General features: G+C 44.1%; 3 protein-coding genes across 3 annotated transcripts in view; 1 reads left to right on the top strand and 2 right to left on the bottom strand.

The window, feature by feature from the left end:
• The window catches only part of SARC_07079 (hypothetical protein), a gene marked incomplete at its 5' end in the record, with an annotated part of 4,108 nt that extends 3,527 nt beyond the window's left edge, over positions 1–581 (bottom strand). Inside the window, one exon of the mRNA XM_014298988.1 lies at positions 484–581. Coding sequence (XP_014154463.1) covers positions 484–581 — 98 coding nt within the window. The remainder of the gene's footprint in view (positions 1–483) is intronic.
• Positions 582–997: 416 nt separating this feature from the next.
• Positions 998–7,198, top strand: SARC_07080 (hypothetical protein). Its single transcript, XM_014298989.1, has 5 exons — positions 998–1,276; positions 2,723–3,186; positions 3,345–3,528; positions 4,214–5,205; positions 5,589–7,198. Exons 1-5 carry the CDS (start codon positions 1,104–1,106, stop codon positions 7,154–7,156), a joined length of 3,381 nt encoding a protein of 1,126 aa, XP_014154464.1. The 5' UTR covers positions 998–1,103; the 3' UTR covers positions 7,157–7,198.
• Positions 7,199–11,435: 4,237 nt separating this feature from the next.
• On the bottom strand, positions 11,436–15,945 carry SARC_07081 (tryptophanyl-tRNA synthetase; the record flags this gene model as incomplete). Its single annotated transcript, XM_014298990.1, has 9 exons — positions 11,436–11,883; positions 12,607–12,739; positions 12,878–13,003; positions 13,323–13,412; positions 13,965–14,086; positions 14,286–14,365; positions 14,626–14,798; positions 15,082–15,133; positions 15,853–15,945. The coding sequence occupies 9 exons, from the start codon at positions 15,943–15,945 to the stop codon at positions 11,784–11,786; spliced, it is 969 nt and encodes a 322-aa protein (XP_014154465.1). The 3' UTR covers positions 11,436–11,783.
• Between the last annotated feature and the right edge of the window lie 314 nt (positions 15,946–16,259).

The following is a 16,259-nucleotide window of genomic DNA, read 5'->3' on the forward strand; positions in this document are numbered from 1 at the left end:
ACACACACACACACACACTACACACACACACACACACATATATATATATATATATATATATATATATAGAAATACTTGTAAATCACGTATATTCCAAATCAATAGATTATACAGAACAACTCGATAGTCAAAGCAGCTTCTAGATTCCAGTCTAAAGATCCTGATCACATATTCAGGCAACAGGCACAGGACATTAAAAATCTAATACAACCCTTAATAAAACTGTAGGGTGCACAAACTGTCTCATCGAGGCACATCAAACACACATATAACTAGCGCGTATAATAGCATGTGTGCAAAAGTCACCATATATCAAGCAAGTCTCAGTACAGTTGCGTGAGAGGGTGGTACGCAGAGTTTGCCTATACCACAGTAGAAATCGGTATAGGCAACAGCAGAGTGAACACCAGCTGCAACTATCCCCACCAGATCCCATATCAAGCAGTACACCACAACAATCAATACGTACGCCCACATACATACCGAGTGAACGTTCCGTCGAACTGTATGTGACAATGCGCATCAACTAATCTCATCTCCTCATCGAAGGGCTCCATCTTCTTCGCTAAGGCGTGACTCATCACCACTGTGTTAAACGTGTACAAGGTTTATCCGTTGACAGCATAAGTAGATTCTCTCAATGCTCCCGAATAGCGATACCTGCTCCTAATGCTACGCTCGTGACGGGGTTAGACAACTAGAGTTATCAGAGACATACTATACACTATGGTACTAGTGGCGTGTATGTGATTATGTCTTCCATCCGTTCACGAGCTTGAATGAATCAGTAAGCTCAACTGTATGCGAGTTTACGCCATTCGTTTATGCCCGCGAGTGAGCTAGTAAATACACTCAGTAGTATCCGTTTGTGTTTTGTGGTCCGTTTCGTTTAAAAATTCAATATTTTTTAAAGTATAATTTGTTAACTACATACTTATCAGTTAATCAGTGATTTGTCCAAATCGGTTATCGGTAAGTTATACAAGAAGCGTAAATACGTATGTATTAATACAATAGATACATCTGGGTTTGCACCTTTCTAGTAGCTTTAGCTTGGACTGGATTTATTTATATTGAGATAAGTCAGGAGTGATCGTTCCGTGATGTTGAGTTGTGGTTCGGTGGTGGTAGTTGTATTCTTCACATGGCACATTGCGATCGTGTATGCGCATAGACAGATGCCTCTACCGAATTGGAGTATTACTAAAGCTTCAGCTGAGATCGTGCATGCACTGTCACGTGATACCATCGAACGCCCACTGACGTGTATTCACAGGTAAGTCTTATCAGAGAGCTCAGGTACTCTTTGGCACTATACAGAATCAACGGACCTCTACCATCTATACGTACATGTAGAGATGCCAGTTTGCCCATTGCTTCCTGTGGTACTGTAGTGCGCGTCGACTTCCCTTGTGCGAGTGATGAGATCTAATGGGCTGTGATGGTCTTTAGAAGATTGGCATTAAAAGTTACATTTGAGTGCTCTATGTGCGTCAAAGTTGCCTGTGAACGTGAACGATGCTGTGTGTATCAAATGGAGATGGCATTATGCACGGATACTTCAGCAGCGTCTCGTGAATGCAACATACCAGTATATAATAACCACAACGATAGGATACAATGGAACCGGGGCCATGGAACAAACATTGTACACATGTGTATCTGTAAAAGTACAGAATGTCTTTTCTTGGTGTGGATCTCTTTCTGCTGAATACTCGTCCTGTCGAACATAGCTACACGAATGCGCTCCCAATCAGCGACGTCAACTCGATTGGAATATTGGTAGTAGTATATACGCTTTTGTAGTTGTGCTTGCGTGATGCATATAGCATTCATTTGTATTTCTACATATACACAAACTGTATACATTAATACACAATCGTATGTCGGTATCTTCTGATTTAACGTATATCAGTAACACCAACTTCCCCGCTACCTATAATTTCAAACTCATTTGTTTACAACTTCTGAACGATAATCATTATCAATAAATAAGTTTCAATTCTCGTATGCGCGTTAGTTTGATGGGCGATGCATATTGAGGACATACCCCAATACAAACTCCATACAATGTGCTCTACTTGTGTGTATCTACGTATTAGTTCGAATACAGTGTTGTTGATCGAATGGTTGTACTCAATGCCCTGGTAGCTACACTAGCAAGTGTCGATGAAATCTGTACAGTTGGGTTTCATCCGTAGAAAGAAGTTGCGAGCTTGTCTCTGATGTATTGCTATATGCTGTGCTAGTGTATATATCTCTAGGATAGTAGATGCGTCTGTGCGTTCTTGTGTTTGTGTGAAAGTTTGTACAAGTTTTTGAATCAACTATATGTGCAAACAACCGCTAATTTGCATCGATACACGTAAAGATATACTACTATATTGATCACCGTTGTGCACCTGTTTATATATAACTATATATACTAGTAGTCTAATATTATACAAAACACGCACACCTTATTTACCTTATGCATTCAGATATAGTCCAATCACGTAGATATAGTTACACATACCCATGAAGCGCCTATATTTATATAAGCTTACTGTCGATTGTTCATGTTGACCATAACTACATCCCATGTTTTATTCTTATTCGCACACCAAACCATTGAAAATCACATTAAGGGATCTTAAACAAACGATAACCTGAACGTAAATTTCTACATTTATCCTTCGTTCCACACACACACGCGTATACCCATCCATATACATCCCCCCAGAATAGTAGAAAACGCCGCAAACCCTCTGCCAAACGCCTCGCTCACTTTAATCGATGCGACGAGCTACCCCGCTACAGTACCAGGTACGGTACTCTCTAACCTCGTTGAAAACCGCGCCTTTGATGATTTGTTGTGGGAGGACACACCGGAGAGAGACCTCTACTACAAAGACAATCTGTCGCGAGTCCCTGATGTCAATCAAACAGGGAGGGCGTATTACACCTATGTATGGCAGCCCAGGGTCACTCAGAATAGGGCCACTCAGAATAGGGCCGGTAGCCAACTGCACCAGCCCCATACAATCAGACCTGACCGGGATACGGTGTTGGAGAATGCTGCTTTAAGCCATACGCAGGACGGTCCAACGCACCGCACGTGGCTGTTCTTGAGAGGGGCGGGTTACATCTCAACTGTTGTATGGACCGATGCAGAGGGCACCCACCATGTGATTGGCTCAGCAGAAGGTGAGACCACCAGTGCACACGGCAGCGAGGTGTGCTAGTCTCTGTTATGCGGTATTGCTGGTTTGTATTGCGGTGTGGCTGAGGTATGTTTGCTGTCGCATCTCTAACACACCACTCAAAACGTTTAACACACACACATGACCCCTCCGCATGTATAGGCATGTGGTCACGCAACCTGTACGACGTGACTGGCCTTGAGCTGAGCCGAGTAGCTGTGGTCGTTGAGCCACCGCAGCACTGCGGAATAGTAACGAGTGCGTGTGCGCTGACCACTGAGAAGTGTGGGCCACGTGGAGGTCTGTTGTGTGCTAAAAATAGAACCGAGCCGTGTGGACAAGGCGGGTATGCGATGTCTGTGGTCAGATCCCATGTGAAGTGGTTGTGTATGTCGTAGCTGAAGGCCGGTCGTCTTTGCCCTCCAAACTACTGAACATATCTTACCTACTGCTATAACAAAGGGGTGTTCGGCGATGTTAGCATCACGCGGTCAGGCTCGAGAGTCGAACTTTGAACTCCTCAGAGTTGGTTTGCACTGGGCTTTTGTTTGTTTTCATTCCTCACAGGCTGTCGTATAGTGCATCCTCGCGCACTTGTTTAGTGTTCATGGCTTCGGGCGCGGTCGATATGACTTATTACCGTGTTGGTAGCAATATAACTTTGTTCTTCTACGGATGACCGATTTAGGGTTTAGGTTTTAGGGTTTGGGATTTACGGTTGGAGTGGTTGTATAAGTGGTTGTGTGAGTGGCTGTGTGAGTAGTTGTGTGAGTGGTTGTATAAGCGGTTGTGTGAGTGGTTGTGTGAGTGGTTGTATGGTCTTCTTGTTACTCGCAGGCATGGCTACCTCTGAGGATCGTCCATCAGAATATTTGCGAATAATTTGTATCTTCTATTTAAATATGTACGCGTGCTTTTGTACAGGTTGTTCAAAAATATAGAACGATCTTACTTCGGTCATATTGTATACACAGAGATAAACCCGAATTCTCGCCTTAAACTGAAAGTAAACTGAATTACCACACTCACAGGGACCATCAGCTGGCGCGTGATGCAGGCGCAATGCAATTTGCGGCAGGGTGGGATTGGGCCCAGGGCATACCAGACAGAGTGACAGGACTGTACGACACTGCCAGTCTCCTGCACACGGGATATGTCCTGGTCAGACATGCCACGGTAGACACACTGCACCTAAGCGGGTCCTCAGGGATACCGGTACGAAAACAGCAAAAGCGGGACGAAGCGGAAGAGGCGGCCGAGTGCGTAAGCGCCGTGTTGCAGGCGCGGGTGGAGTTAGTGAATACGCACCCGACCCTTCCCATCACAGGGACTGCAGAGTTTGTGCTGGATGGTACGGACGGGGGACTAAACGTGCGGCACACGGTGCAGGTAGTGGTGCAACCAGAGGAAACCAAGCGGGTGCGGTTTGGTGACGGTGATGTGGGTGGGATTCATGTGGGCTGCGTGCGCTTGTGGTGGCCCCATTCACTGGGGACAGGACCGCATCTGTACCAGGCACATGTGTCGTTCACAGTCGATGAGCCGGTTGAGGACAAAGCGAGCCCGAATGCGAGGGTCTCCAGGACACCTTATGGGACTGTCCGGTTACGGCATGGGAGGGCTGGCTTGACCACAGGGCCAGATGAGAAACAGGGTGCGTCGGTAGCTGAAGTGTCTGACATGGAGGTGTTTCATGTGGGGATCAAGACCTCTGAAGCATACATCGACGGCCACACGAAAGGACGCGCATTCAGGATAAATGGACACAGGGTATTCCTGCAGGGCGGTAATTGGATAGCCACAGATGCTATGCTCCGGTATTCCGGCGATGCAAACCGGTATGAAGCCGAGGTTCGGCTGCACAGAGAGGCGGGCCTGAACCTGATACGCGTGTGGGGAGGGGGTCTGACTGAACGACCAGAGTTCTATGAGGCGTGTGATAGACTGGGTGTGCTTGTGATGCAAGAGTTCTGGATGACAGGTGACAACAACGGCAGATGGGCTGGCAGCTACAGCTGGCCGGGTAGGGTTTCTGGGTTGTTGGGGGTGTCTAGTATAGGCCACTCTGGGCAGACATGTATAGGCCTATATTTCGGTCAAAGCGTTAGCTTGAGTTAAAGTCTGCTTCCCAATTCGGGTGGAATGGTACGCGAGTATTCTATGTATGCCGGTTAATGTATGATTCGATTATCTATTAAGTGTAAGTTCGGGCAACATCCTCCGATTTCAATTAATTCAATATGAGATTCACACAATATCGTATGGCAATCTAGAACTGTTGGATGGGCTGGTAACAGATTGTAATAGCTTCTTCACCTTCACCTGCATTCTCATCTGATACTCTGTATGCTAAAGCTGTTGACATAGCTCTAATCTATATATTATGACCCACAAAAACAATCGCAGACAATCCGTCCTCCTACCTGCACCAAGCCGAAGACATGATCAAGATGGTACGCTCACATGTCAGCCTTCTGTTCTGGTGTTTTGGCAATGAGCTTTGGCCAGAGACTCTCAATCCTTCCAAAGACATCGCCAGTGGACTAGAGAGTCTTCTTAGCACTCTAGACCCCACTCGTTTCTACATACAGAGTTCGATGGATATTGGGCGAAATACAACATTACCAAACAGCACGGCAGATCACAATGATTCGTATGCGTTAACACCGAAAGACGGCCCGTACCATTTTTTAGAGCCAGAGTGTTACTATAGGGAACACAATCCCGGTCTTGACCCAGTGGATGGGGAGCCTCTGTATATATCCTTCAACCCAGAAATAGGAGCTACTGCAATCCCATATAAGATGCGAGATATGGTGAGTATGCTGGGCCAAGAGAGTGCCGAAGTATACCCAGACGCGACCGATGAGTCATCCGACCGTATGTGGGATTACCACAAGTACGAATCCGCTAACGCACTTCAAAGAGACTCGAATGCTACACGCAGCACTGTGTACGTGTACGGACCACCGGACGATACCACTGAGTGGCTGGCACAAGCATACCTCGCACAGATAAAGCAATATCAGAGCATGGTCGAAGGCTTCGGATCCAAGATGTTCCTGGATCGTGCGAGGGGTGGGAAATCAGCCATGCTAGTATGGAAGACCCAGTCGCCATGGCCGGCTTTAAGAGGGTTTTTGTACACACACAGGACTCTCGCTGTGACGGGGATGTGGGCGGGTATACGCGCAGGTATGGTGAACTGGGACGGAATACATCCACAGCTTAATCTCCATACCATGCGTGTTGAAGCGGTCAATCGAGGGTTGCGCAACTATACTACCAAACTCCGCGCGGAGATTGACTTCTTTGACTTCAGCGGTGAACCAGTAGCCAACTCAGAGGGTGATAAACTGGAACTGTCTATAGACAGCGGTGTGCTTGCGATGTCTGTGGCGGCGTCGGCCGAGACAATTGTATGGCCTACCCAACGCCACGATGAAACACTCTTCGTACGCGTGAGGTTGTGCGCAGAGAGTGATATGGTGTTGGACGAGAGGGTGCCTACATACCCTGCCCCACTCTGTAGCTCACACACTACCATACAACCCGAATCGAAGACACCTGTGGCTGCACAGCCCGCATCGTGGTATTGGCTACGGAGGGACCGGTACAGTCAAGTAGGACAGTGGTCGCACAACTACACCGACTTAGGAGAGTGGAGAAAGGATAAGCGGTCCCATACATCGCTGACATGCACCGCATACTTGCATTCGGATTGTTTGAGCATCCATCTGGTGCTCGCCGTGACTAAGAATGTATTGTTTGCACCGTATGTCGAGGCATTGGATGCGGGGGGAAAGGTCGTGCCATTGGTACCGAACTCTTACATGCCCATGGTAGTCCTGCCTAAAACTACTGTGGAGGTAGACTTTGGAAGCGTCAGCAACGATGTACACCACACACTGCAAACTATCTCTACGCTCGAGGTAACTATGTGGGCTGGAGAGCCGTGCGTGATCAGAATGTGAATATATTATGGTAGGTAAACTGAGCAAAGTTCAAGAATAAAGTACACAACAAATTGACTCTGCATTTCATAGGCTTATGAATCGCAACACACCCTACACGAAATACCTGTCAACAGATCAGCCGACCCTGTAGTCAGTTGCCACACTTCGCAGTTTTAGTATATCAGAATTCGGACTTCCAATATAAAGTCTCACTACAGAAGCAGCAGAGACACTCCAAGTATCACAGAACTGCATTGTGACGTTGATAAATGCATGCAGATGAACCCTATCAACGTAAACTTGATAGTTTATTCTATATGTAAGTGGAATATGTTGACGTATGTGAATTGACACAAATATGCCACACACTCGGTATTAGGGTGCATAAGTACTAAGTATAGCACTCGAGTTCTGAGTATAGTATCATAGGCTGTACTCTACGCTCGCGGCTAATCGTGCTAGTTCAACTCAAAAACAAAACAAAAGATGCATTTCGCCTCCTGAGAGAACCGGCTATGAGAGGAAAACCTGAACGACCACTTCGGTACTTCGTGCGCAGAGGTTTCAAAATAACTTAATGGGCTGTCGTTAGCTGTGGCAATTGCTGAATTTATATCAATACACATCCACCAATAGCGGGTGCTGAGGGATGTGGAGTAGACGGAGAATCTTGCCGCAACAACACTCCGCACCAACTTTGGTCAGCGTCCACATCAATGGACTTGTCTGGTTCGTTGTATACAGTTCAACGCTTACGAGTACCGAGCGGAATCATATAAGGGGTAGTTGTACATGTGAGATGCGCCTCATCACTGAAGAGATGTCGAGTGTTGGCCGATGTTATCATCGACCTTGTAACGGAGGTAGTTTCTGGTTTACTTCCAGACCATATTCTAAACATATCCCATCATAAATAGTGTACGAATATTTGAATCACTAGGTTCCCTCATACCGATATACTTTTTTGAAAAGACAAAAATTTGGGATTGGCCTGGAATTCACTTGAGCCGACATCTTCCGCAGGCAGGAAGTATCGGGATTTTAAAGTACGGAGGAATGCTGTAAACGTACTTATGGTTAGTTTATACACCTTTGCAAGATATTTTGCCACGTATCACGAATAAAATAAACCAATAATATCTGATAGTGATACATGTCCGTCGCTATGCCTCCTTCGCCGTTACAAGCAAACTGTATTAGAAAATAAAATTATACCTGCAAAGCACCAAAGAAATTCGTTGCGAGGAAGAAATGGTTTAAGGGGGTCTTTCTAAGTTTCTCCTAAACCCGACCAACCCCTCGATTCCAATATCAATATAAAATTGCTGAGATAAAGCTTGAGATAACCTCTGTCAATACATACTATATAATCTACGCCACCAGCACGTTACATGTTTACTAATTGTTATTCTGCCTCATGAGGCACAAATATTCTCGGTTTCACGAATAATGCTCGAAGTGCAAAACTTTTTGTTTCTAATATAAATGATTGTGTTTTCCTCTTAATGCACGACGGAATATTTTTTGTAGGAAAACGATACAAGAAGTATTTACGTGATAGATTTCGTGATGATTATTTTCTAAGGGACCCCCTGTCAAATAAATAAATAAAATTGCAATGGTTCGGTTAGTCGTGTAAACGTGTAGTTTGGAATATGCGTACAACACGCTACCTCAGTTACGTATGCTTTTACTAGATATAGGTAACTGAGTACTATATACTGTAGATTATGAGGCGCATAGGTCTCAGTCTGTTAGATAGCTCGTTTCAAGAACTATTTCATTGTAATTAATTCAAGTGTTCAGTGATATCGAGCATCAGATTAGGTCAAGTCTGATCATACTCGATACCTAACATCGTTCCATACGAAACCTTACGAGGTACGAATTCCAACAACATTTCTTATCACTGGTATGTATATAATTTATAAAGGTTCCAATAATATGGTTTCGAATAATCATCTTATTTGTCATGTAAAACAGGTACACCAATCATATTATACATGTATCAAATGATATCCGAACTATAAAATGCTCGATGTTTGTAATCAAATTGTATCATTCACATAGGTCTATGTTCGGATATGTATGTACGTGTTGTAACACTAATTTTGCCAGTCATACACTTGAGTTTATTCGCATGCAGAGGAGATACCATATGTAGAAACACACACATGCAGAGGAGATACCAAATGAAGAATATGATGTGGGCAACTTAACAATTCACCAATCGCACATAGCAAGAGATATGCGAACAGAATCACATGATTCACACCCAATAAGAAGACTGTCGTGAAGCTCTGATATTTGAGATGGGCTCAACATCGTTCATGCCAAAGGTACGAATCCTTGGAAGGAGAACCCCTTCAAAGCAGTAAGATTTTAGTGGACTGGAAGGTGGCAATGACCAGACATAATCACGACAGGAAATAGTACATAACTAGCAGGTTATACCCCTATAGAGATCAGGCAACTTCTGAGACAGCAAGGGAACAATTTCGCCAAGATATCAAAACTTTATCCAACAATATGGCAATCCAGTATTATACCATTGACGAACATCAGTTTGAGACCAAGGAAAACCCCTAGACTCATTTCGGTATTGATGCACGCTCATTTCCGGAGCTGTCGACTCAGCAACATTCAAACTTTAACATACACCTATTCGTTTCGGGATCACAAGCTCATATACACCTATTTTTATTTATTTTTAACTGCACACCTGGTTTGCTTCCACGTAGCCTTCTAAACAGAACATAAGATTATTAATAGAAGACTCATAGGTCTCAGTCTGTTAGACAACTCCTTTAGTAAACTATCTTATTGCAAATAATTCAAGTATTCAGACCTTTACATACACTTGAATTCGTTTCCGGATACTAGCTCACATACATCAATTTTTTTAGCTACACACCTGGTTTATTTAAAACAGAACGTAAGATTATTGATGGAAGACTCATAGGTCTCAGTATGTTATATAGCTCGTTTAGCAAGCCTTTTTCATTGGAAGTAATTTAAGTATTCAGACTTTTACACACATTAGAATTCGTTTCTGGATGCCAGCTCATATATATACAATTTTTATATATTCGCTACACACCTGGTTTGATTCCACGTAGCCCTATAAGCAGGACAATATATTGTTGTAGGTGACTATCATTCTCAGACACTAGTTCATATTCTTCTCCTGGTGTCTTTACTTTTTAAAAGCTGTAATGTAAAAAAGCTGTGAAAAATAGTGGTTTGTCCTGAACACAGCGCCTTAGACCACTCGGCCACACTGCAGAATTTTGACAGTGACAGGACTCGAACCTGTGCCTTCAGATGAAGACTGCGAAGTACATTACCACTGGGTTAAACACTGGATGAAAATATATCTTGTTTTTCTTATCTTAAACATCAGGTTTGTTTCCACGTAGGCTTTCAACAGGACTGTTAGACGACTAATGTTCTCAGATACTCTAGCTCATATTCTTCTCTTGGTGTCTTTATGTAAAAAAGCTGTGAAAAATAATGGTTTGTCCTGAACACAGCGCCTTAGACCACTCGGCCACACTGCAGAATTTTGACAGTGACAGGACTCGAACCTGTGCCTTCAGATGAAGACTGCGAAGTACATTACCACTGGGGTTTCAAACTGATAGGTAAATATCAATATGACTGATACTATATTTCTTCGTCTCTAAGTTGGGTCTCGATCGCGTAGCGCATCGATTCTAATACAGAGCCTATTGGGTAAATACGGATACCTGAATAAAAAGTCGCAATATATCAGAGATCTGCCGTTACTATGTGTTGTATCCCTGCATGCATTGGTTCCTACTTTTCATTTTCAAATGTAACGAATCGAGTATAACAAGTATTTTATCCAATCGGTTAGCAGAATGCCATAGACCCCCTCAACCAATTTGCGATTTTTTCGCCAGATGAAAATCCAGCTATCGTTCTGAAAGTTTGCCATTACTTCGCCTAATCGACACTACCAAATCCAGTAAGAAACGTGAGATGTAAGTACTACTGGTTGGGAACGTGAAATGTAAGTACTAAATTCTACCTCAACTTTGCCGATTCGGCACAACCTAATATAAAGTAGGGAACGGGTGAGATTTAAATATTGTCGTTTCTATATTCGCTCGCAAACCTGCATAACACACAACATAACCCACTGACTTGCGGTCACCTAGGCTCTATAGCCAGTACTAAGAGGTGACTAATACTAGGTACAGGAATATAATTGCTTCGGGACATAATTTCGCAGCCATTACTGAGGCGATACTGAGTGTATAGAAAAGGTCTTATCAGACGGCGTGTATCACAGTTCTCAATGCATATTAAGTAATGTGTAGTAGGCCGTCCACCAAGTTTACTATTGCTTCAACTGAAGTAGATTTTTTGCTACCTCAACTACGCATAGTACAAGATACTCGACTCGTGGTCTGTAGTCCTACTACCGGGACGGACTAGCCCTTATGCCAAATCTAGCTCTCACATGTCTCGTCAGATAGACCCGTTCGGCGTCCTACAGCCCATTAATAGGACAAGTCCGAAAGTCCTAACCGTAGATCCAAAGTAGAGGACAGTAGAGTGCGTCCTGTCCAGGTGCAGGTGTGTGAACACTACCGGCACTACAAGTGAAAGACATGATTTAATTTATTCCTATGACTTCCTTGATACGAACCATGTTCTGCTCAGCTATGGCAGACGCCCGCGACGAGCCCTCATTGAGTACCGCATCGACATAACCCCTGAACAAAGCAAAGGGGATGGTAAGTTGTTGAAAGGTGTTAGCAATGCAGGCATTCATGAAGCTGAGATTGTGCACAAAGTACAGCCATCAAAGAACTTCCTGGAATAGCGTAAACAAACACAACTATGAATTTTTGTACAAGAGTCACGGTTATTGGGAGTGTGTGATTTTCTTTTCCTGTGGTTGAACTTTAAAGTGAGAAGAGAAGCGCAACGCTGCTAGTGCAGCCCACTCGTCGGTAAATTAAAGTTTTAGGGCACATATATAGATGGCTAGATATCTCTACCTATGGATATATCACTCTACTCCTCTCGTATGGAAAAGGAAGTGGCTATTTGGGGATAGGGTTGTACACTACTACGAGGTATAATACCATAGGTAGTGTGTAGATACCAGGGTAAGAGTTAGAGTAGGATGGTATATCACTATATGGGTATAGCCCGAGACCCATACCTACACATATATATCTGTGTCTATATGTATAGAGATATCTACTAGCTTCGGGGCATGGGTATGAGCGTCCTCTCTACGAGTAATGGTCTGATACACAGCCAAAGAATGTGGCATAGCATAGTACTATTAGAAGACAGGTGAGCAGACGATACATTCAATAAGTAGGTGAGAATATACTTATGTATCGATTGGGTTCAGTTATAAATTCTTCGCTTCCACACATGTAGGAAAGGTGCCCTGTTCAGGTGGCATACCGAGCACCACATACCTATCGCTCTCAAGACGAGCGTATTCTTCCCGGATGGGTGCAACTATTGCTATCAGCTGATGCGCCAGATACTCCTTGAATTGTAGCTTGTTCATGCCGGAGCACTCTGAGCAGACTTGTTCCCGTGTCTTACCTACGCAGAATAAACGCCCGAGGTGCAATCAGACGAACAAGGAAGTACATTCCAATAAATAAAAACATACTTGTGTCCAAAACCACGACTGAGAGTACAACGAGAAACAGATCAAGCCAGTGAACTCTCTGTCTTTACCAGTTGCGGCAACAGCCAGGTCTATCAGATTGGCTAGCGGCAGTCTGTTGGCTTGATCGTATTCTATTCCGTCTTCGCTATCCGTCACCGCCTTTCGCAGCTTCTTCATGATTAAATCATCAGAATCTGTGGTCAATTGAGTGTGTGTGGGCGAATATGTACTTGCGAATGAGCGTTCATTTTGTAGTACTCAAGATACGCTTTTCAAAACACAGAGAAGCGGAGCGGTTCGCACAACAACTGGTACCGTTGAATGGTAAAAGCTAAGGCAAATAAGTACAATATATTCACCAATGACGCACTCGCGTTCTTCTACGCGTAAGTATATAGAGTGTGAGGCATGTAATTGTAAACAGTGATCTGCTACTCTTTTCATTCAACCTGATATAGAACCGCGCAGGAGCACTTAGATACACAAGAGTTCACACCTTCACCATGGACTTACCATTTAAGTTTATCCTAGAGTAGTCGTGGGGATCTGATTTGCTCATCTTCTTGGTGGGTTCGCGAAACGACATGACTCTCTCAGAGGAGTCTATTGTGATATTAATATAAACGAAGTGACATATGAGGATATGAGCGACCACAAATAGTAAAACTCATGACTTGAGTACCATCAATGACTAATTAAATACATACAATTTTCTGTAAAGAAATGCCGTGGTATATACTATAATCTGAGCCAAAACTAGTATACCTCAAACAATAAGAGTACATTCGAAAGGGCTGATAAGGAGAACACACATGATCGAGTGCGTACATATGCGGACTCTGCGAGCTCACGACTCATCTTCGCGCAGCAAGACCCAGGCGCCGGTTCTAGTCTCAAATGTGTAGTGCAGTCCTTGGTACATGTAGTGCAACCAGTGGACGTCCCAGAGCGGGGAGGAACCTTGCACCCAGAAAAACTGTCCGGGACACACCCCGGAACCAGTGCAGTAAAACCCTTCACATGGTGCGTTACTTTAACAAAGGCTATGCAATAGATACTACAATACTGTGTGGCTCGTTGTGATCCTCACATACAATTGCTCCATTCCATAGAACATAAGGTACTCTAGTCAGGGCAACGAGCGCAGGTACTTACTGAATATGGCCTCGGGTAACCGGAGAATATCTGTATCGTATTTGTGGTTGAATATTCCCGCCAAATCCCGTGTGAGTTCCAGGTGTTGGCGTTGGTCTGCCCCTACAGGCACATGCGTTGCACTATAGAAAGAAAACGTTAAAGTCCTGAGCAAATGGGTACCTGACTCTTATGTTATGACCTTTCCACCATTGGAACCATTCGAATACTAGCAACAGTCTACTAAACACTAAATGAGGTTATCCCACACACGCATATACCTAGAAATAGGGCGAAATCTGGCTTCATGTGCACGTGAGATATTAGGGTCATCACACATACCTATATATTAGGATGTCGGCAGCTTGTAGCACCGGGTATGTGAACAGGCCGACTTGTTTGTTCTGCTTCACTCCTTTGTCCTGCACGTCATATGCATTATTATTGAATGGTCCCATTGGAATAGTACATTTGCAATAGCATATATGATCTACAACAACGTACATACGGCATACAGAGCGCGCAGTTATACGGAGATAGTGCGCGAACGTAGTTATGCATCGTCTCATACCACCCTAACTGCCCCCGCTCTATGCTACGCCAAGGCAGACTATACAGCAAGCTCAACAGACTGTACAAGCTATACAGCGAGCTCAACAGGACTGTACAGGCTGGTACACACCTTCCACTGCGTCATCTTTCCCAGCATGCCATATGGGCATATACAACTCAGAATCCACCCGAGTTCAGCGTGCTGCCGCACTTTGGACTGCTGAAATATGATTGATTTCTGGGGATCGAGCCCAATCGCCAGTAGCGTCATAGCCATGTCCCGAATACCCACCCGAAGCGTGTCTGCGTATATCCCAAAACATGTGAGAAACTTCCCGAAATCGAATACAAGGGATACAAGCGAATTTCAATGTCCGGGAGAGATTTGGGTACTATGGGTGCGATATATGCGACCGATTTATGCAAATCGAGCAGTCACGTTCTTCAAATGAAGAATCGCATACAGAGCAACCTCGATATTAAAAAGAAACTAATGGGAAACTCAAAAAATGCAGAGACAAATGGGAAGAGATACAAGCACTGCATAGTCATCCTATACACGATTTAAATCATACATTGAACGTACCTGGATTCTGCGGTATAGTCAATGCGTGTAGATCTACGACCATGTACAGAGACTGGGGTGAGTAGAGGGCATGAAAACAGTTGTCAAGCCTTAAGATATGCCTGACCCTTCGGATCACCCCATAGATATACTACACAAGCACAGTAAATGGGGTATCACCCCATAGATATACTATACAAGTACAGTAAATGGGAGATCACCCCATAGATATACTATACAAGCACAGTAAAAGGGAGATCACCCCATAGATATACTATACAAGCACAGTAGATGGGAGATCACCTCATAGATATAATATACAAGCACAGTAAATGGGAGATCACCTCATAGATATACTATACAAGCACAGTAAATGGGTGATCCCCTCATAGGCATACTGTACAAGCTCGTAAATGGGAGATCACCCCATAGATATACTATACAAGCACAGTAAATGGGAGATCACCTCATAGGCATACTGTACAAGCACAGTAAATGGGAGATCACCCCATAGATATACTATACAAGCTCAGTAAATGGGAGATCACCCCATAGCTATACTATACAAGCACAGTAAATGGGAAATCACCTTATAGGCATACTGTACTAGCACAGTAAACGCTCATGAAGGGAAAAGTCTGCACCATAAAGTACGCTCTGCGGCACTATGCAGTCAATTGGGCTAGAGACTCCACCGCAACCTTAGTAGCTTAGGGTTTTAGGGTTTATTTTATCGCATGGCAAGAACGGAACAGTTACACTGAATGGGCCCACACGCGACAGTACACTCACCGTTTTGGTCTCGTCCTGCATTCTGACCCAATTCTGCAACGCGCCGAAGTAATTGCCGAGTGTGGGCACGCCTGCAAAGGGTGCGAGGGACATGTGGATCAGCCATTTGCATTGGTGTACTCCGATTTAGACCCAACAGTAAAAGTGTCTGACTCAAGGATTGATGTGTATTGCTTGATGGATTTGATGGCACATCCATGAACTCGGTCACTGTCGGATGGTATTTGTAAGCTCAGGAGGTGTGGATACTACATCAGCGAATTAATTGAGCTTTCTAGGGTTGCTGAAATGAATTAGGCTGGGGTTGCAGGGTGTATAGCTGGGTCAAAACTTTCATAGATATAAATATAGCCGCACTTCTAAATTGTCGTTTCTATTGCAGGCAATTCCAAGCCCAAAAAAAAAGG

This window comes from Sphaeroforma arctica (assembly GCF_001186125.1).
Source record: "Sphaeroforma arctica JP610 unplaced genomic scaffold supercont1.539, whole genome shotgun sequence".
NCBI lineage: Eukaryota > Ichthyosporea > Ichthyophonida > Sphaeroforma > Sphaeroforma arctica.

Excerpts from the sequence above, each read along its gene's own strand:
- SARC_07080 (XM_014298989.1), top strand. The coding sequence starts at position 1,104 with ATGTTGAGTTGTGGTTCGGTGGTGGTAGTTGTATTCTTCACATGGCAC. Across the intron at positions 1,277-2,722 it reads CCACTGACGTGTATTCACAG|AATAGTAGAAAACGCCGCAA; the intron begins GTAAGTCTTATC and ends ACATCCCCCCAG. Across the intron at positions 5,206-5,588 it reads TGGCAGCTACAGCTGGCCGG|ACAATCCGTCCTCCTACCTG; the intron begins GTAGGGTTTCTG and ends AAACAATCGCAG.